We start from the raw sequence: 22,464 nt of genomic DNA on the forward strand, positions 1-22,464 counted from the left end.
CAGTGGTTCCTAAACCTGTCCTGGGGGACTCCCAGCCAATCAGGTTTTCAAGATATCCCTAATGAATATGCATGAGAGAGATTTGCATATAATGGAAGTGACAGGTATGCAAATCTCTCTCATGCATATTCATTAGGGATATCTTGAAAACCTGATTGGCTGGGGGTCCCCCAGGACAGGTTTGGGAACCACTGATCTAAATAATAACAAAAGTATAAAATACCCAAATCTGAAAATGCCAGTCGAAAAAAGTGAGCTTTCAAACTTTTTCGAAAGGCCAAAAAAATCAGAGATCAAACGAATACAGTCTAGGACTGAGTTCTACGATGATGGTCCCACTACTTGAAACATGTGAGCACGATACACAATCTTTTTTTTTTTCTTTATTTATAAGTTTTCAAATATACATAGTCAAGATTAACTTGTACAGAAAGCAAAATTGAAGACATGAAAAAATAAAATTGTGAGGGGGCGGGGAGGGTAAATTTATTGTTACATATTGTATAAGGTATTGATTATATGATAAGAAAGGGTTGGAAGGGTGGGAGATAATTGCATATTATTTGTACCATTGATGATTATTAAGTGTTATATTTATTGTTAATTTGTTTGGATATATTGTTACACTTATTGCAAATTTGAGAATGAATAAAGAATTAAAAAAAAAAAAAGAAAAAATTTTTACACTATTATAATCAAAGAAAAACCATAGCTTAAATCCAGGTCAAGTCCTCAAATAGGATCCAAAATATATATAGCAGCGGAAACAAGAAAATTATTTAATGAAAAAAAGCAGTAATAGGTTAGCAAAGATAAGGGCATCTATCTGTCTTTCACTGAGCACTCTCCAGCCTCGACAGTGACAGAAATATTGTCAGTTGTGAGGGTTCAAAGAAAGCAAATTTATGCGATTTATAATGTATTATACATTTACATGGATAACAAAGAAAAAATGTAGCCCCCATAGCTAAGATACCAGGTTTCAACAGAAGAAATTATTTTCTACGCCTCTGCATGTCCCGTGCCAAATCTTGAAACATTTGAACTTTAAGTCCCAATTTTGATCGCAGAGTGAGTTGAAGGAATAACCAAATAGTGATCTTTGATTTAGGTGCTCAGCGTTGGCTAACAATAACCACCCAGTATTGCCAGTCTCCCAGCCTCCCTTCTTGCTCCCTCCATTTTAAACTGCAGTGTTGATGAAGGAAGGGGGGGGGGAGGAAAGGAATTTTCTAGGTCTCTGACTTCCCTCCTATCACTTAAAAATAGTGTGACTGCAGAAATGCCAGTCCCTTTATCTCTGCCGTGGGGAGTCACAAATGTTCTAGCTTCTTCTTTTATGTAAGGTGCTGCTACAAGCGTCCCAGTTCTTATGAAATGTAACAGATACCAGTCATGTCTGTTGATAGTGATTTATATCTTGTCATTTCAATATTTATTACAAATGTTGGATACCAGGATAGGAAAATGAGGTCTCATGTAAGAGATGAGTTTAAACTGTGATTTTCAATAGATGAGTACAGATTGCACAGGGTATGTCTCAAGACTGATTAGCTAGGATTGACACTGCTGGCTCCGATGGCCTGCCTTAAACCCAAGGGATCAAAGAACCATCTATAACGAGCTGTCTGTGATCCTGGCTAAACTGATACAGTGTTTTCAAAGGAGACGCTCTCCTTTAGTATGTTTGCTACTGAAATATATGGACCCAATTTTCCAAAGGATTTATGCTCCTAACGTTGAGAGTTTTGCTTCTAAATTGGCATCTGGAAATTTGCTAGGACTGGGTGCCTAAATTTATACTTATACTTACAATTTAGGAGCATAAACGGGGAGGTGTGGCTACAGGAGCAGATTAAGGGTGGGGCAAATAGTTGGGAGCTTCGCGGTGATTTTCAGCACTAGGTTCATGGATCTAGGCAAATGCAAAGCAGTCCCTAAATTTATGAACATACCCCCATCTTTTACCAAGCCCAATAATAATAATAATAATAACAGTGGGTGGGAAGGATGGGAGATAAGAGCACATTATTTGTACCATTGATGATTATTAAGTGATATATTTATTATTAATTTGTTTGAATATATTGTTACACTTATTGTAAGTTTGAAAATGAATAAAGATTTAAAATAATAATAATAATAACAGTTTATATACCGCAGGACCGTGATCTGCACTATTTCCTATTTGTACAGCATCTTGTAGCTCTTGAAATATACAGCTCCATTATTCTTGTAACTTCTCCTGGAAATGACCAGAATTCTCTCTGTAATTATCCTGGAAATGTCCAGTTATCTCTTTTGTAATCCGCCCAGAACTGCAAGGTTGAGGCGAAATAGAAATCAGTAATGTAATGTAATGTAAAGTTCTATGTGGTTTACAAAGATTAAAAGAAGGTACAAATAGATTGAACAACAGGGTGGAGGCTAGTGATTAACAGCTCAAGGGATCAGTTATTGAGGAGAAAGAGTTGTATGGGTCAGCTGCCTAGATATTTCAGGAACAGATATGTTTTTAGGCGTTTCCTGAATTCCCCATAAGTAATAGGCATAAGCAATTGTTCTAGATCGTTACCCCATAATGCTGCTTGATGTGAGAAACGGTGTTGATGGTGTCTTTTGAGTTTACATCCTCTAACTGGAGGGGAAACGAAGTTCAAATGTGAACTTCTCTTATGTCTGTTGGCTGAGAAGGAGAAAAGGTCAGTTATGTATTTAGGGGCCAGACCATATAGTACTTTAAAGCAGAAACAGGCGAACTTAAACTTTACGCATGCCTGCATCGGTAGCCAATGCAGCTGTCGGTAGTAAGGTGTCACATGATCAAACTTCTTCAGCCCAAAAATCAGTTTGACCGCTGCATTTTGCACTAATTGTAATCGTCGCATATTCTTTTGGGAAATTGCTAAATAGGCGATGTTACAGTAATCAAGTTGACTCAGTACGAGGGATTGTACCAGGATTCTAAATGCTGGCATATCAAAATATGCTCTAATGCAGGGGTAGGGAACTCCAGTCCTCGAGAGCCATATTCCAGTCGGGTTTTCAGGATTTCCCCAATGAATATGCATTGAAAGCAGTGCATGCAAATAGATCTCATGCATATTCATTGAGGAAATCCTGAAAACCCGACTGGAATATGGCTCTCAAGGACCGGAGTTCCCTACCCCTGCTTTAATGGATCGAAGTTTCCAGAGAGTGGAAAAACCCTTTCTGATTAAGGAGTCTACCTGGTCCTTCATGGTTAAGCATTGGTCTAGTGCAGGGGTCAGCAACCTTTTTAAAGCAAAGAGCCATTTTTTCCTAAATGTTTGACCCAAGATTTACAAAGAGCCGCAATGGGTAGACAAGGGGGTTTGAGATATGATGATGTCAGCGGATGTTGCCCAATCCGGTCCCAAGCTCAGGCAGAGCTGGGGCCTTTCTTCTCTGCTCTTCCCAATCCAGAAGAAGCCTCCAATGGCTCAGGAAACCTCCGTTTTGCTCTTCCCAGCCCTTCTTTCTCCTCAAGCGGCCGATGCACAAAACTATCACTGGTTTCTTAGTTGCAACACTCTGAACCATATCTCCCACTGTTCAAGATCCCTCTTATTTTTCACATCTTCCAGTAAGACGTGCTGCTTTCAGAGCGATACCGCGCTGCTAAGACGTGCACTGTTGGCTGTGCTGGTCCTCTGCCCCGGAACAGGAATTGACTTAAGAGGGGGGCAGAGGACCGGCACAGCCAACAGCGCGCGCCTCAGCCGAGCGTACCACGTCGGAAGCAGCAGCATCATTCTGGAAGATGTGAAAAAATAAGAGGAATTTTGAACAGTGTGAGATTATCAGAAGCACTGTTCTGAGCCGCATCCACGTGGCGAAAGAGCCGCATGTGGCTCGCGAGCCGCAGGTTGCCAACCCCTGGTCTAGTGTTACACCCAATACCTTCATAGTAGACTAAAGTTTCAAGTTTCAAGTTTTATTTTAATTTGATGAATCGCTTAATTTAATTTTTACTAAGCAGGTTACAACAAAAAATAACATTTAATTTAACATAGGATAGGATAACGAAGGTTATTGATGCATAGCGGTGTTTTGGTGTCAAGCGGGTGTGGCGAAGCTACAAAAATTTTTGTTTTTTCGGAATTAATTTTCAGTTTGAATTCAGTCATCCATTGCTCCATCAAATTTAGTGCTTCTGATGCCTTGGGAGTAATTTCCGAGAGAAAGTTAGTAAATGGAATGATGATCATAAAGTCATCTGCGTAACTGAATAATTTTATCCCCAGCTGGGTCAATTGCGCACCTAGTGAGGACATGTAGACATTGAAAAGCAATGGGGATAGTGGTGATCCTTGCGGTACGCCAGATGGATTGCTCCAGGTATCGAAGAGATCGTAATTGAGAAGTACTTGATAGGTACAGGACATAAGGAAGCCTCGAAACCAGTCCAATACCTCTTCCCTAATACCAATTGCATCTAGGCATTGTAGCACTTTCCCATGGTCAACTAGGTCAAAGGCAGAGCTCATATCAAATTGCATGATCAGGGTATTAAGGCCCTTACTGAACAAGAGACGCAGATTATCTAAGATAGCCGCAATTACTGTCTCAGTACTGAACAAAGGTCTAAAGCCAGATTGAGTTTCTTGCAAGAGAGAGAACTGATCAAGATATTCCATCAGTTGGGTATGTACCAATCCTTCCATGATTTTTACAATACATGGAATGGATGCTACTGGTCTATAGTTGGTTACCAGTGCTGATGATTCTTTACTATTTTTTGGAAATGGGGTTATTATTATGTGACCATTATTAGTGAGGAACTTTCCATTTTTTAGGTTATGGCCCAAGTAATTCAGCAAAGATAGTTTAAATTCTAATGGAGCTGCTTTCATAATTTCCGGGGGACATGAGTCCAGACTGAAGTATGATTTAGAGTATTTGTTATATAGTTTGATATAATTATTCCATTCAAAATCTTGAAAGGAACTTCAGATCATGTCTGCTGGTATTTCATTTCCTTGTATGTTAGCTATTTGATGACCATTAGTGTCATTTGTCGAACAGTTGTTTCTTAGGTTTTTAATTTTTGAATCGAAATGCTGTGCTAAATCATTTGCTGAAGGTAGTTTAATATTGTGCACGAGTTGAGTGTGGCGTGTGGTGTCAAATAAATTTGTAACCAAGTTGAACAGCTCAGGCCAATGCGGTAAATGCTCCGATGCCCATTAGGATTGAATGGGCATCAGGGCATTTGCCGTGCGGCACTTACGTGGCTTTGTAAAAGAGGCTCATAATTTTTAAGCTCCTAAATTAAAATGAATTTTCAGCTAAAAACGAAGGAAATAAATCCCAAAGAGGCATATGTACTAAAAATGTGTTAAGCAGCAAATGTGGGTTTTACCATATGCTAGATATTGGTGCAAAACCTGGATCTTCCCATAGAATGTGTATGGCTTCTTTTGATGTAACCACACCAATGATATTCATACACACATACGCTTTCAAAAGACCAGTGCTACATTCATTCTATAAGAACAATAATTCATTCAAAATATGAAAACGGTAAGACCTTTAATCTTTTTACAGGAAAAGCCTGTAAAACTACTATGCCAGTAGTAACATTGACATAGTCTACGGTGAAACCTCCAATGATTTGCTGAAAGGAAATCATTGAAGCAGTGGCTCGTTTTTTTGAAAATAAATCCCCTGATGCAGCCGTAGGGCGAAACAGGGCCTGTTGGGATATGTTTGATTTGGAAAAAACTGATACTGTTCGATAGCGGGAGTTGGACACCGCTAAAACTGCAGCTGCAGTGATTTTGAGCCTTCAGAAGGCAATCAGATAAGTGCTCTTTCTGTCCATTAAATTCAGTTAGATAAAATAGAAAAATATAATAAAATAGAAAAATCGATAAAATATGTATTGTTGTAACGGTAATTGAAAAGACTGTGTCAATGTTATTACTGACATAGGTCTTCCTGATAAACATCTAGGATTGTTATCTGGGATGTTCCTTTAAACTATGTCAATGTTATTACTGGCATAGTGGATTTACAGGCTTTTCCTGTAAATCATTGGAGGTTTCACCGTAGACTATGTCAATGTTACTACTGGCATAGTAGTTTTACAGGCTTTTCCTGTAAAAAGATTAAAGGTCTTACCGTTTTCATATTTTGAATGAATTATTGTTCTTATAGAATGAATGTAGCACTGGTCTTTTGAAAGCGTATGTGTGTATGAATATCATTGGTGTGGCTATAGAATTTAAGATATTCAGCTTGTGTTTTGTGTAGTAATATAAATTATTCTTTTGATGTAAATCATCTTGAACTAGTTGGTATTAGTGCAATTCATAAATCTTGTATTAGATTAGATTAGATTAAATTAGATGTTAATGCCTATTATATATATGTTTAAAGCAGTTAAAATGAGCAGGGACTGTCTCTTCTGTGTTTTGATGTACAGTGCTGTATATGTCTAGTTAAGGTTACATATGACTCCATAAAAAGGAGGATAGATTGAGACATCCGGGTTTTACTTCCATTTTACATCTGGGGGTGGATCGGAGCGGACTTAGGGGCAGAACGGGGTGGGGCCCTGTGTCCTCTTTTACTAGATGCAAAATCTGGTAACCATATATATATCACCCAACACCCGCTTGATCTGATCCCCTACTAGAAGGAAAATCCCCATTCTTTGGATGACCCACTTTGATTAGATCCTCCTCATGAAAGTGCCAATGCCAAAGTCCTTCCCCCCCTCTGCATCAGATGCCCTCCTCCCCCCCCCCAAGTGCCAAAGCTGAAGTCCTGCTCTCTGATCAGATCCCCCTCACCTGAAATGCCAGACCTCACTCTCAACATAAAATTCCCACCACCTGGGCATTAGGACCTCCCCCAGAAACCAACTTCCCCCCACCCTCCAATATCCTCGGGACTTACCTGGGAGTTGCCTTTGGTGGATTAGTGGGGCGAGTGAAATGAGACTACTGCTAGAAGTCATCTGAGCCCTACTACTATTCATTATTTCTATAGCGCTGAAAGGTGTACGCAGTGCTGTACATTTTAACATACAATAGACAGTCCCTGCTCAGAAGAGCTTACAATCTAAATTTAGACAGGACATTTCAGGGTTGGGGAGGTTATAGCGGGTATAGGTAACTGACAGCGGTGAGGGGGAGTTAAGAGTTGAAAGCAGTTTCCAAAAAGTGGGCCCAGGTGAGAACGGAGGAAGGTATCATGTAGTGTGGTAGCATTGTGCTCTCTGATACGTACATAAATGCAGGGCTCTTGCAGGGAATGCCCCTTGTACAGTATTTATCGCACTTACCACAGATTGTTTTCCTGTTAATGAGCAATAAGTGCAAAATCTTACTGCACTTTAGTAAACAGGCCTGAAATTTAGAAGCATAAGTTTAAGCAGTCAGGCCTATGTTTTAAGGCTTCTTAGAATGCTCATTTATTTTTAATACATTTGTAAAGTTTTCCTCAAAACAGATATTTCTGCAATCTGTAGCATGGCTACAGAATTATTATTTTACGAATTGCAGTCTTAACTGAGCTAGCATTTTACAGCTTTCTAGCGCTCTCTTCTCCAGGAATACTTTATCTCAGCTTTACATTTATTGTCATTTTATGTTGATAAATGAGGTCTATGTACTACAAATGTGTTGAAATTAACATATGCTTAGACCTCTGATAGTGCAGACATTAATTAATGTGATATGTACCAATCCCTACTTTTTCAACTTTGTTTTTCGTTGGGGTTTTGTTTCCTTGTTCTTTGGTGGATCCTGTGCTTTAAATTTTAACACATTTGCATATACAAAACATTTGAATAGAATAGTTATGACCTTACAAGTCAGTCATATGTTGTATACCACAATGTTTACACATGGGCATCCCCATCATTGGTCACCAGTTATGCCCCACTTAGATTACCCTGGTCTCCCAATGAATGACAGATAAGTATAGCATCTGTATTTAAGGCCAGACTAGACAATATGGTCCTGATTCTATTAAGTCTACCTAAAGGAAGGTGCCACTATCGGCACCAATTCTCTAAAACTTAGGCACCCATTATAGAATCACACTAAGTTTCGCTTAAGTGTCCGTGGGTGCTTCTCAGTGTCAAGTTTCAAGTTTATTAAAAAAAATTTTATACCACTTATTCAAATTTCTAGGTGGTGTACAACAATAATAAAAAGAAATATCTTTAAAGGAACACAACAATTAGAGTTAAAATATTATACAAAACCATGTTGGGTTAGTAGACACATACAAAAACATATACAAACTGCACACATTTAGGCATCCCCAATTTTTGCCAGGGTTTTCTTTGCCTAAAATTAGGCACCAATATCAGAGCCTAACTGCACCTAATTCACAACTCGAAAACACGGTCATGATCTACCCCTAACCATGCCCACTTTTAGTGTAGGCATCTACTTTTTATAGAATCGAGTTTTTCAATTTAGGTGCCTAAATTTCAATTAATTCCAAATAAAGCTGATTGTGAGGTGCTGAATGCCAATATTTGCATGATTAAGCTTACAGATAAATTATGTTAGGTGCTGATATTGATGCCTAACTTTATGCAGACTTTATAGAGTCAGGGCCTATAAGACAATGTGGCCCGGATTCTATAAATGGCGTTGGCAACGGTGGCTGCCGTTCACGTGCCAATCATGCATCAGCGCCATTTATAGAATCGTGGCTGCATTTTACAGGCCTGCATTTAAGGCACCTGTCGTGCACTTAGAGAAGCACCTAGGGTCGCCTAAGGACGCCTAAGGCCATTCCTAGTGTAAACCATGCCCACACCAGCCTCAGGCATCCTTAGGTGTGACTAGATGCTTCTGTAGGCACATGAATAGCACCTTCAACATCGGCGCTATTTGCTACATTGATTTTTTTTTTTTTTTTTTAAACCATGCATCCTGATTGGTTAGTTAGACAGTGGTAGGACACCTACCGCTGTCAAATCTCAGGACGCCATTCCATCTCTGTGGAATGCATTACCCACCTTTCTACAACTCAAATCTTTCCCTAAATTTAAGCCAGTCTTAAAAACATTTTTATTCCAATTTGCCTTCAATGTCTCAGGGTTGCTGAAGGGCAACTGATCCTGAGTTTATTAGTTAACTTTAGTAAATGGTTGTTTGGTTCTTTTTTCTTTTTGTGTGTATCTACTTTCAGGATGACTGTGCATTCCCTATTTCCTTTTCTATCCTATCAAATAATGGCTTTCCTTTCCTTTGTATTTCATTTGCCTGGCACTGTCTTGCTATGTCCTCATGAAAGAAATAAAACCATAAACCATAATACGTATATATTTGTATCTATTTATTTATTAGGAAAATCTGCCTTTTCAAGAAATTTAACAAAGGCAGTGTACTGCAGGAACAACAATTTCAGCCGAAAAAAATATTCAATTAACAGTACACATTTTATGTGGTTGACTTTTACCTAGTTGTCACCTTTTAGCTGGAGCCCTGCTTTTTTCTCTGCAAGACATAAAACTAATTTAATCTACTTTGATCCTGGTAAGTGTGAAAACACAGTGGGAAGGATAGAAAACAGTTGAAAAGATTCATTATTCAATGGAAGCAAACCAGAATTACTGTGATAGCAATTTAATTCATTGATTTATAAACTGCTTTTTCCACCTTTAGAGGCTGTTGAAGGTGAGACACAATAACATTTACAAAGCTTCAAACAGCAGGTTATATAAAACTGATTCGCTATAAGTTTATTTATTTATTAAAGATTTATTTGCCATCTTTTTGAAGCAATTTATCCAATGAGGTAGACAGAGGCATATCAGCATCTTCCACTCGCTGCTTCTGCAGTCCTCGGCTCCTTTCTGACATTACATCCTGGTTGCAGGACCAGGACATGATGTCAGACGGGAGCTGTGGCCGGCACAAGCAGCAGTGGAAGATGATCGCACCGGCGAACATTTCAAGAGGTACGCAGGGTGTGTGTGTGTGTGCTCGAACAGCGGAGAGTCGAGGGCACTCAAGTGGTGGGGAAGAGTGGGGAGGTGCACAGCATGGTGATGCAGAGTGTCACCACTCCAAGCGCAAACCTCCCTCGCTATGTTACTAGGCCCTGGGAAGCACTAGCTGGTTAACCAGTTCGTGTCAGAGAGGTCTGTGAACATAAGAACATAAGAATTGCCGCTGCTGGGTCAGACCAGTGGTCCATCATGCCTAGCAGTCCGCTCACATGGCGGCCCTCTGGTCAAAGACCAGCGCCCTGACCGAGACCAGCCCTATCAGCATATGTCCTTGTTCAGCAGGAACTTGTCTACCTTTGTCTTGAATCCCTGGAGGGTGTTTTCCCCTATGACAGACTCTGGAAGAGCGTTCCAGTTCTCTACCACTCTCTGGGTGAAGAACTTCCTTATGTTCGTATGGAATCTATCCCCTTTCAAATTTAGAGAGTGCCCTCTTGTTCTCCCTACCTTGGAGAGGTTGAACAACCTGTCCTTATCTACTAAATCTATCCCCTTCAGTACCTTGAATGTTTTGATCATGTCCCCTCTCAATCTCCTCTGTTCGAGGGAGAAGAGGCCCAGTTTCTCTAACCTTTTGCTGTACGACAGTTCCTCCAACCCCTTAACCATCTTAGTCGCTCTTCTCGGGACCCTTTCGAGTAGTACCGTGTCCTTCTTCATGTACAGCGACCAGTGCTGTACGCAGTACTCCAGGTGAGGGCGCACTATAGCCCGGTACAGCGGCATGATAACCTTCTCCGATCTGTTTGTGATCCCCTTCTTTATCATTTCTAGCATTCTGTTCACCCTTTTCACCGCTGCCGCTTCATCGGCTTCTCAATCAGAATGGAGTCAGGTTGGAGCTGGGTGTTACCTGGATAGCAACAATTTTTAATCTATTAACAATTTTTAATCTACTAACTTCCCAGATTAAGGGCTAGATTCCCTAAGCAAACCGATTGTGTACCGATCGGTTTGCAACCCAATTTTCCTCCGACCCGATTCACTATCCTCTGTGCCGATCATCCTCCGATCCGATTCCAATATGTGCATGTAAATGAGGGGAAACGGCATGCAAAGTAGGAAGGATGCGATTCACTAACAAAATTCAGGCACACCGACTGGGCTGGCTGATCCAAAAACAAGTGACTGCTGAGGACCAGTCGCTTGTGCAAAAACCCTGCTCTCAGCCCCGATTCTCCTGCCTTTTTGCCGCCCTGCTCAGCCTTAATTCTCCTACTCATGCTGCCCTGCTCAGCCCTGATTCTCCTGCTCATGCCGCCCTGCTCAGCCACGATTCTCCTACCTTTGCAGCCTTTATACTCTCCTGCTCTGCCTACCTTCCCTGCAGCATGAGCCCATGGTTTTAACATGCTTTAAACCCGTGGGTTAAAACCACAGGCTCACGAGTAATAGTAAAATAAAAAAATAAAAAAGTGCGGAGAGCAAACGCATGCGCAGACAATCTACAGGCAAAGAAGATGTTCAGCGCATGCGTCAGGATCACTCAGTAGCGATCCATGCGGTCGTTGGGGGGCGTTCCTCTGATTGCCCCCATTTGAATATTGTCCCATCGTGAATTGGTTGGCCTGCCACGGATCGGTCACGATCGGGCAAGTTAGTGAATTGAGCCCTTAGTTAGGACAGTGAACCTCAGCACTAGTATCTGGAGACAGCCTGGTTTGGGTAAAATGTGTCTGTGTTAGAGAATGACATGGAGACAAATTTGTCCTTGTCCCCGCAGGATTTATCTCCATCCCATGCCGTCCCCACAAGCTCTGTCCCTGTCCCTGCCCCAACCCTACAAGCTCTGTCTCAACTGTGTGCTCAACTGTGTTCTCTAGACCAGTGTTCTTCAACCTTTTTACACCCGTGGACCGGCAGAAAAAAAATAATTATTTTGTGGACCGGCAAACTACTAGGACTAAAATGTAAAAATCCCGTTTCCGCCCCATCTCCGCGAGCTCGGTCCCCACAAATCATCTGATCCCATCCACACAAGCCTCAGTTATGATTTTATATTGAATGTATTTTATTAAAGTATAAAAAGAAACAATATTCTGTAGAATTGTCATTTTATAAATACAAATAATTCAGAGCAAGGATCAACAAAACCCCTGTCTCCCCTCCCCTTCACATATATCCCCTCTACTATCAAGAAAACTGAACAAGCCAAATTATTACAGAATGCTACACAGAAATATGCTAACAGAATACTGAAGTAACACATGACAGGAATAGTTTTAGGGGAGTGCAACTAGGGCAACTGCCCCCTGGTCAGAGAGCGCCCTAAGCCAGCTGAAAGCTAAAGAAGCACTGCCTGGGTTTTGAAGTCCCCAGTTATGTCTAACACCAGCTCTAGCAGGATATATATTTCAAATCTGATATATTCTAATCACAAAATAGAAATAAAATTATTTTTTTCTACCTTTTGTCGTCTCTGGTTTCTGCTTTCAATCTTTTTTTCACTCTCTTCCTTCCAGCGTATGCCCTCTCTGTCTCTTCAATCCAGCATCTGCCCCTTCCATCCACTATCTGTCCTCTCCCCCTTCCATATGGTATCTGTCTTCTTTCTATGTCCCTCTCCCCTTTCCATCCAGCTTGTGCCCCTCTCTCCTATTTACATGATTCATTCCAGCTTCACTGCTCTCTTCATTTTTATCTCTCCTACACCAGATCTATCATCGTTGTCCCTCTGCTTATTTTTCTGCTGACCCCTTCCTATCATCAATCTCTCTACTTTCTCATGCCTGTGTCTCCCCTTCCCCTCCTCTAATCTTTCTGCCAGCTGTTTCCTTCCTTTTTTCATTCTCCCTTCCCTCCTCCTCCTGTCCAGCAGTAACTCTCTTCCCTTCCTCCCCTCCCAGCAGCATCTCTCCGTCTCCCTCTCCAGTAGCAGCTGTCCCTTTTTTTTCCTTGCCCAGCAGCTTCCCAGATTCCTTTCCCTCCTCCCCTCCCAGAAGCATCTATCCTTCTTCTCCCTCTCCAGTAGCAGCTGTCCTTTTTTTTTTCCTGGCCCAGCAGCTTCCCAGATTCCTTTCCCTCCTCCCCTCCCAGATGCATCTCTCCTTCTCCTTCTCCCTCTCCAGTAGCAGCTGTCCTTTTTTTTCCTGGCCCAGCAGCTTCCCAGATTCCTTTCCCTCCTCCCCTCCCAGATGCATCTCTCCTTTTCCTTCTCCCTCTCCAGTAGCAGCTGTCCCTTTTTTTTTCCTGGCCCAGCAGCTTCCCAGATTCCTTTCCCTCCTCCCCTCCCAGAAGCATCTCTCCTTCTCCCTTTCCAGTAGCAGCTGTCCCTTTTTTCCCCTGCCCAGCAGCTTCCCAGACTGATAGTGGTTTTCTCCCCTCCCAGCAGCTCTTCTTACTTCCCAGCGCAGCGATTCACGAAGGCAGCCTCGGGTCCTTTGTTGTGTCGCGCCGCCTCTGAGGAAAGAGGAAGTTGCATCATCAGAGGCAGCCGCGACTCAGCAAAAGCCCCGAGGCTGCCTTCGTGAATCGCTGCGCTGGGAAGTAAAGGAGAGCTGCAGAGAGGGGAGAAAGCCACTGTCGGAGGCTCCCCAAGATCTCTCCGGCCCAGCGCACGCTTCCGATGCTGATCTTGCCGGTCCTGCGCGGACCGGCAGGAAGTTCAAATGAGTCAATCTTGCCGGTCCTGCGCGGACCGGCAAAAATTTCCTGCGGACCGGTACCGGTCCGCGGACCGGCGGTTGAAGAACTGTGCTCTAGACTGTGTTTAAAAAAAAGTGCTGACTGCTGAAGGTTGACTATCACCCAGAATAGAAAATAAGCATAAAAGAGTTAATTACCCAACAAATCTGGCTCTCAAAATTATCATTGTAATGTTAAATCTCTATCTTTGCTTGCATATGAAAGTTTACGCCAGCAACTCTTAACATGAGAGAATCACAAGAGTGGTGTGTTCTGATTAATTACTATCCTAACTCAGATTCATAGCTCCTGTATAAAAGGCTTGATCAACACTGGTTTGACTATTGTGTTAATTATTCTAGCAGTGATGGAATAAACAAGTAGACGAGAGGGGGTTGCTAAGAAAATTCACTTCACCTGGGAGTGGAGGCAGAAGATGTATTTGACTAATTAAAATGTCTCGTGTGTTTGTGAATTCTCATTGCTAACATATGCATTTTAAAGTGTAATGATTCTAGGCTTTATTTTTCTTTTAGTGGTTTGAAAACATATTGCAATGTGGTAAACATGGAGTACGGGTCCCTAGTGCACTTTAGAATCAATTCACACCATGTTTAGAGGGGAAAAGAAAGAAAGATCTGGAGATATTTTGTCCAAACAGAATAATACCTGCTGTAAAAGTTCACATTCAAAGGTGTTCAGTGCAATTTTGAAAAAATAAAAAAATGGCATAGTGAATTTCATTTCACCAGCAACGTAGGCACAGAGCTTATCCTGGTCCTTGCCAAGGCAGTGACAGCACATTTTGATGGTCAGCAACTTTTAATCGCATGTAGGGCAATATTTGAAATCACATATATGCTTTTCTCCCATGGTAAAAATAAAATTAATGCTGCAAAATCAACCATGGAAGAAGCTGCTGAAAATGTGGAAGCCTGACTAGAAAATTAATGTGGCTATTCATCAAAATATGGTAATCCGCTTTGGTTATTTTAGTTAATCGGTATATTAAGTTTTTAATAAACATAAACTAATGTTAATACAAGTCTGTTAAATAACTAACACAGGCCGATTCATGTGTCAATTGTCATAACTGTTATTTTATTGGGACCAGTTCACCAACTCAACATGGATTAACCCATATTAAAGTTAATGCAGTCCACATTAATATTAGCATATGAGTTGCCACATTTCAGTGATTAGCTCTATAAGGGAGGAAAGCAATAAAGATGTTATGTTATATTATGTTAATCAGGTTTTCTGTTCCACCTTTACCTATTCAATTCAAGGACAGATTATATTACAAGAGTTTGGGTCAGTTACCCAGGAGGTTACAACAGACAGTTTGACATGGCCATTCAATAGAGTTGCTAGTACAGGAAGATCAGTACAGTTACTAATGCAGTTAGATCATAGTTACAAATACATACTACAAGTTCAAGTAGGTCATTGTTGGCTCATCGTTATGTCCCAGGAATTGCATCAGACAGTCTAGAAATATGCTTTTACAATGACCATTTCAGTTGCTTCAGGGTTGGCTTCCTGTATTGGTAAATAAATGTTTTTAAAATGCAGAGACTGTGGTCACAAGATCATACTGTAAGTGGTAGTTGGTTCCGGCATTCAGGCTTCTTGGGAGGTTTGGAGTGACAGTGCACTTTTGGCGCTCCATGGATGATGTCGCCCACTATACAAGTTCATTCACTGTTGTTATTCACACACAGTATGTTCCTATTATGGTGTGGAGCTAGGTTGTGAGTTTATCTCACCTTGGAAAAAGCCCATCATGTTCAAGCGTGGTGGCTGTAGTTCTTTTTGAACTTTGTGCTGCCTCAAGCTTGTAACCTCACGCTGAGGACATACTTCATCATTATAATATTATTGTTATATTATTTTGGTGTTAGTTTTGTAGTTGGGTTCCTCCCCTTCACCTTTTGGTAAATACTGCTCAGTTTGTGACTATTTGAAAAAGTAGGCATGAGTAGAGGTGGAGAATAGGCGTGATTAAGTTGGCATCATTAGGCGTCCAACATAGGTGCTGCCAAATTAGGCAAGGGAACAGCTGGCTTAGTGGAACGGTGCATGTGTCTAGGATGCCTAGCGATCCCTAAGTCCACTTAGGTGCCGCTAAGTATATTCTATAAATGGCACCCAGCAGTTGACTGACAACAGCACCAAAATGTAGGCGCTGTTTATAGAATCTGGCTCTTTATGTCCAGATATTCAGTGCCAAGCTGTTATAATGTGGCTACTGGTGCTTATCTGGGTATTGGCTATATTCGGACCGGTACCTGGAGAAAATTAAGGCACCCATATTTGCTCTCCTTAACTAACTTTCTCTGGAGAATTAGAGGACTGGATTGATGGCTGGTAACAAGTTAACTCCTGGCTTTCCATAGACTCCACTCCTGGATCATAAGAATTGCCATACTGGGTCAGACCAAAGGTCCATCTAGCCCAGTATCCTGTCTCCAACAGTGCCTAACCCAGGTCCCAAGTACCTAGCTAGATCTCAAGTAGTAAACAGATTTTATGCTGTTTATTCTAGAAATAAGCAATGGATTTTCCTTGGCCATCTCAATAATGACCTATGGACTTCTCTTTTAGGAAATTTTCCAAGCCTTTATTTAAACCCCGCTAAGCTAACTGATTTCACTACATTATCTTGCAACGAATTCCAGAGTTTAATTGCACATTGGGTGAAGAAATATTTTCTCCAGTTTGTTTTAAATCTACTACTTAGTAGCTTCACCGTAGGCACCCTAGTCCTTGTATTTTTGGAAAGAGTGATCAAGTGATTCACATCTACCCTTTCCACTCCACTCAGTATTTTATAGACCTCTATCATATCACCCTTGAGCTATCTCTTCTCCAAGCTGAAGAGCCCTTGGCTCCTCTTGCATAGTGCCAAGGCAGTCTGGCAGATTTTCAGTCTTTGTAAATGCCATTGAAAATCTGACCTGGTGAACGACCCTCTACTAACCAAATAAGTCCTCCTGAATATCAGGCCCATTATAGAATTTGTTCATATGATGGTTATTAAGGATATTATGGCTCTTCTAAAAAAAAAAAAAAAAATCTTGTCTCTCAGCATTTCTCTGCAAAATGCTAGGGGCAGGTCATGCAAATATATCTGATGCATATTCATTAGGGATGTCCTGAAAACATGTCTGACTACAGTCAGAAGGGGACAGCGTTTGAGGCTATTTAATTGTATCCTGGTTATACCCAGCTGCTTACATGAAATTAAAGTTTTTACTTCCTTACGAAAGCAGCACATCTCCTAATATATAAGAGGACATATCCTGTTCTGGCTTCACCTACATGAAATTATTGGCAAACCTAATGTTCTATTGTTTCTGGGGGGGGTTTCAACCCAGATATGCTTATTTTGTATAGTCCTATGAACAGTAGAAAGTATAAAAGGTGCTGTTGCTGGAGGTTAATTGTGAATTGCTTTAAATCTTAGGGTTTTTTTTTTCTCTCTTTTCTTGTTTGTGAAGCTTATACCAATAAATCTACAGTATCCATGAACAAAAGTAGTTGCGAGCTAAAGGAATCATCGTTAATCCCTGGACAGGTGGTTCTCTATCGTTGCCCGCAAAATGGCTGGTATCACAAAGGTAAACCTTATTTAGCACAGAAATAACTTTCTTTTATAGCAGACCTTACTTATGAATTCTACAGTATGTTTATATTTATGAGAATTCTTGCTATATCACTTCATGTGTAAACAACTTCTCCCTCTGGATTTGTGGTGGATGTGGGCGGAACATAGCCACAAATATGGAAAAACCATGAATAACTTTTTTAATGTTATTTGCGGTTTTTGGAAACAGCCAGAGTTTTTACTATTGAAGCTGCGAATAACTGTTCCTGAAGGAGAGGCAATATCCCAGATATTTTAGGGCTTTTGACAGGCAAGCAGCGATTCCCTAAGATCCCCAGTGATTATCAGGGTAATAGCAATTTTCTCCATGGATGCTAGGAAGCAGCGTTTCTCTCTATGGATGCTGGGAAGCAGCATTTTACTCTGTACACACCGGGAAGCTGGGAAACAGTGATTTTCAGGGTGAAAGATATGAATCATCGATTTTGTGGGAGAAAGCATGGAAACAGCGATTTTCAGAGTAAATGTTGGTAAGCTAAACTTTTTTTATCGGTACAGTAAAAAAAAAAAGGAACTTTAATCGTGATGTGATTGGGGGGGGGGGCGGAGTCAGCATGCGGAAAATTGCAAATAAGCGAAACCGCAAGTGCTGAAACCGCGAATACAGAGGGAGAAGGGTACAATTTGAAAAAGAACAAACATTCAAGGAAGAAAGCGATGCCTTCTAATAGGTGATAGGAGAGAGCGGGAAAAAGAGGCAAAAGAGACAACCATGCCTGACAACAGTGGTATAGTAAGGGGGAGGACGGTCCACCCTGGGTGCCATGTTGGTGGGGGTGCTGGCCTCCCTCCTCCTCTCCTCTCCTGCCTATTCCCACTCCTCCCCTTGCCATACACATGCCCCCCTTTCCTTCTCCTGTATCTCTAGTACACTGCTGTTAACAACAGCTTTAGGATTCTCCTCACGACTGTGTCGTCTCTACCGCTGATGTCACTTCCAGGTGCCGTACACAGGAAGTGACATCAGTGGGAGAGATGGAAGGTTCACGAGGAGCGTGTTGAAGTTCTTGTTGCTCGTGGCGGTGAGCAGCTAGAGATACAGGGGAAGGGAAGGGACACTTGTATGGCAGGAGGGATTGGGGAAGAAGCGGGGGAGGGGGGAGAGATGAGGGCGGGGGAGGGGCACCACCACCCTGGATGCCTCTCACCCTTGCTACACCACTAACTGGCATTCAGGAGCCACCGAAGGCCAAGCAAGATGGATTTTGAGACCAATTCTAAACTTTTGAGGGAGGGCCCTGATCAGAGGGAAAGAGTCAGAGCATTCCAAAGGAGACGTGCCATCTGCCTACTAGATTGAAGTCATGCATGAGAGCAGTGGTGTATCGAGGAGGGGGGGGCAGGTGGTTTGAACCACCCCGGGCACCATCTTGGCAGGAGAACCGACACCCCTCCTCTTCGCCCACCCACCTACCTCTTCAAATGATCACCGACAGCGAGCATTCTCTAATCCACTGCTCACACTGGCCTCAGCTTTCCCTTTGACATCACTTCCTAGTCATGGGAGCAGGAAGTGATGTCAAAGGGAAAGCTGAGGCTGGCGCAAGTAACTGGTTAGAGGACATGCTTGCAGCTGGTAATCATTTGAAGAGATATGCTGGGGGGGGCACACAGTGGGAAAGAAATGTGGGGGAGAAGGGTGCATGGTGCGATGATACTGGGTGCCACTGCCCCAGATGCTTTTTTTCTCTCAAAAGCAGAAAATGTTCATGCTGAGAGCATAGAGAATGAAGGTGGAATATAGGGAATGAACTGTAAGAATATTAGCGCTACAAATGCTTCCAGCAACAAATCTGGATCTAGTAAAACAAAATACAAGCTGTGACATCTTCCACCTACAACATCTTTTCTTACCCCACAGGATTAAATGTTTGTGCTCGTACTTAGGATGAGATTTAAGCCTTTGATTATGGTCTTAGAGGAGGTCTTGGTTTTCCATGGGGTGGCTGTTTCATGATATCCCTAATGAACATATCGGAGATATAGTTGCATGCACATCCCTCAGCTATATATAAACTGTATGTAAATTTCTTATGCATGTTCCCCTGGAATACCCTGACAACAAGACCAGTTCATAGCATACAAAGAACAGAGCTGGACACTCTGACCTTTGGATTCTATATACTTACAACCCAAGTTGCATACGCAAATCTGTGTGCATTGCAGATTTGTATGCGCAACTTAATTGATTAACAAACCATTCTATGCGCAGTGGTTGGAGCTACAGCCTCAGCACCCTGGGGTTGTGGGTTCAAACCCTGTGCTGCTCCTTGTGACCATGGGCAAGTCACTCAGTCCTCCATAGCCCCAGGTACATTAGATAGATTGTAAGCCCTCCGGGACAGATGGGGAAAATGCTTGAGTACCTGATTGTAAAACCGCTTAGATAACCTTGATAGGCGGTATATAAAAACCTAATAAACTTGAAACTTAATAAACTTAATTATCACTAATTAGAATTTATGCGCACAACTTTCCAAGCATATTCTATAAAGTGGAACGTATACATTCTAGTGTGGGCAGGGGAGGAGCATAGGAGATCTAGTGATCTCAAAGGGGGCGTGGCCAGGGGAGGAGCATAGGTGGTTGTGGGCATTCCTAAAAGTTAGGTACATTGTTGTGGAATATGCCTGATCAGCGCACAACTTAGGCACAGGCGTTTAGGCCTGGGTTTCAGTGGCATAAATGTCTATGCTTAAATGTTAGTCACGTGGATAGGTACTATGCATGATTCTATAAACCGCACTTAACTCCAGAGGCGGTTTGTAGTATAGCGCTGTGCCAAGTTTTTAGACGCATATATAGAATTTACTCCCTGGTCTACAGAGCTCATCTGTCTTAATTTAACTGAGCACTGTGTCAGAACTCTAGATCTTGATCAATTATGAGTGTTTCTTATATTTTTTGGAAATGGTTTTTATATTGCCATCTACTCATTCATTTATTGATTATTTGTTTTACTCATATCTTTATGGTCATGGGATCTCAGTTATGGAGCTCCCTTCCAAAGGAATTGAGAAAGATTGAGGGCTCCTTTTACAAAGGTGTGCTAGCGTTTTTAGCGCGCACACACAAGATTAGCGCGTGTTATAGCGCGAGCTAGCCGAAAAATTACCACCTGGTTAAAAGGAGGCGGTAGCGGCTAGCACGTGTGGCATTTTAGCGCACACTAAGCGCTTGCTAAAACCGCTAGCGCACCTTTGTAAAAGAACCCTGAGTCTTTGAGTTCATTTAGAAAACTTGTTAAAGCACATCTGTTTTCTGAGGCATTGTTATGAATTAAAACAGAAATTTTAGATATTGTTTAGGTTTTTGAATACTGTACGTCTTGAAGAGTAGTATGTTTTAATGTTATATCTGTTCTATGTATATTGTAAACCGCTTAAATTTGTATCTTTGTGGTGTATAAGAAATTTTTAAATAAATACATTTTGTAATCACTTGTTAGGTTCTGTGGTCCAAAATTGTCAGGATCACACATACTTTGTGCAGAGTAATGCTGATGAGGTAGAAAGAATTTGGAGAGAAGATATTATTACTGACATCAGTGATTCCAATAAGGACATCAAGGTACGGTGCTACCAAAATAGGAAACTCATAAAATTGAAAATGAGGAAATATATTGTGTGAAACAGAAACAAAAACACAATGGAGATGATGATGTCCAAGATGCAGGTCTTTATTGAAAATACAGTCAAATAATCCACATTACGAGATGTCAAGGACCCCAAAAATGGGGACTAAGGACCCAACACGGTTCGTGTTTCGGCAACCCTGTCTTCCTCAGGGGTCCCTGAAAGTCCTAATGCAAAAACGTGGATCAAAACCTAAACCTAAGGTGGTCAAATATCGGAATGGACTGGTCCAAGTAGAAAACTGCGTGATTGAATAAACATCAATAGCTCCAGACATCGTCATCTCCAAAGTGTTTTTTTTTCTGTCTTGGTTGACCTTCGGGTCTGTGGAGTATTAAAGGTCAATTTTTGTTTGCTGAAATGTGTTGTGTGCAATTTACTACAGTCATGTTGGTATGTTCACATTCTAATTCTTGAGCCTTTTAGATTTAGGCCCACTAGATGGCATAGTAAGGGGGGGAGGGCAGATCACCCCGGGTGCCATCTTCGTGGGGCTACCGGAACCTCTCCTCCTCTCTGCCCCCCCCCCCCCCCTGGCATACCTCTTGAAATATTTGCCGGTGTGAGCAGCATCTTCCACTTGCTGCTTGTGTCAGCCTCGGCTCCCTTCTGATGTCACTTCCTGGTCATGGGACCAGGATATGACATCAAAAGGGAACTGAGACCAGTGTGAGCAGCAGGTGGAAGATGCTGCTTGGGCCAGTGAACATTTGAAGAGGTACACGAGGGGCAGGGGGGCACTCAAGTGGCAGAGAAGAGAGGTGGGCACAGAGGGTGGTGAAACCAGACGTCAACCTCTCCAGCTATGCCATTGGGCCCACCATTAAGTGGGTAATTCTACAACAGGGCGCCTACAATATGGCACCTGGTAGGAATCTATTCTATAAAGGAAAGTAGGCGCTTATTTTCTTTTATAAAATACTAACATAACCAGGTATGCTGACACCTAACATTTAGGCAAGATCACTTACGCCAGTCAAAGAGCTGGTATAAGTTTGTGCATCTGAATATGATAAATACCCACAAAACTCACAGTTTTCTATAAATTACATGTGTATTTACTTAATTTTAAAAAACTTTACATTCCACTCTTTCCACTTTTCTCAGTGGATTACTCATACAATAAAACATACACAGTTAAGAACAACAACATATAATACCACAAAAAAAAAACATTATATAAAACAAGCTTATGTTGGAGTATTATCCAGACTCCACAACCAGAATCCTTCCAGGTTAACTGTTACGAGTATGTTTTTTGAAACAAATAGGTCTTAAGATGTTTCCTAAATTGCAAAAGAGAGTCAGTTATGCTTAAATCTAAAGGTAGCAAATTCCATCATTTTGGACCAATAATTTGACAATGGATGAGTGAGGGCCAAGAAGACTAATTGTTCGAAAGCTGGGAACTTCAAGTAACTATTTATCCATTGACTAGGGATTTCATATTGGCTTATGCAACCTGAGAAGGTGTTGTATACCGAAACACAGCTTGTGTTGGGTCCCTGTTCATTGAGGTCCTTAGTGCT

At 41.6% G+C, this 22,464-nt stretch overlaps 1 protein-coding gene across 1 annotated transcript in view; it reads left to right on the forward strand.

Annotated features, from left to right (window-relative positions):
* VWA3B (von Willebrand factor A domain containing 3B) overlaps positions 1-22,464 on the forward strand; it is a 411,842-nt gene that overhangs the window by 369,168 nt on the left and 20,210 nt on the right. The window contains exons 31-32 of the mRNA XM_033949516.1: positions 17,134-17,253; positions 20,749-20,870. Of these exons, the coding sequence (XP_033805407.1) occupies positions 17,134-17,253; positions 20,749-20,870 (242 nt within the window). The remainder of the gene's footprint in view (positions 1-17,133; positions 17,254-20,748; positions 20,871-22,464) is intronic.

The sequence above is a fragment of the Geotrypetes seraphini genome, chromosome 6, assembly GCF_902459505.1.
Source record: "Geotrypetes seraphini chromosome 6, aGeoSer1.1, whole genome shotgun sequence".
Taxonomy (NCBI): Eukaryota; Metazoa; Chordata; class Amphibia; order Gymnophiona; family Dermophiidae; genus Geotrypetes; species Geotrypetes seraphini.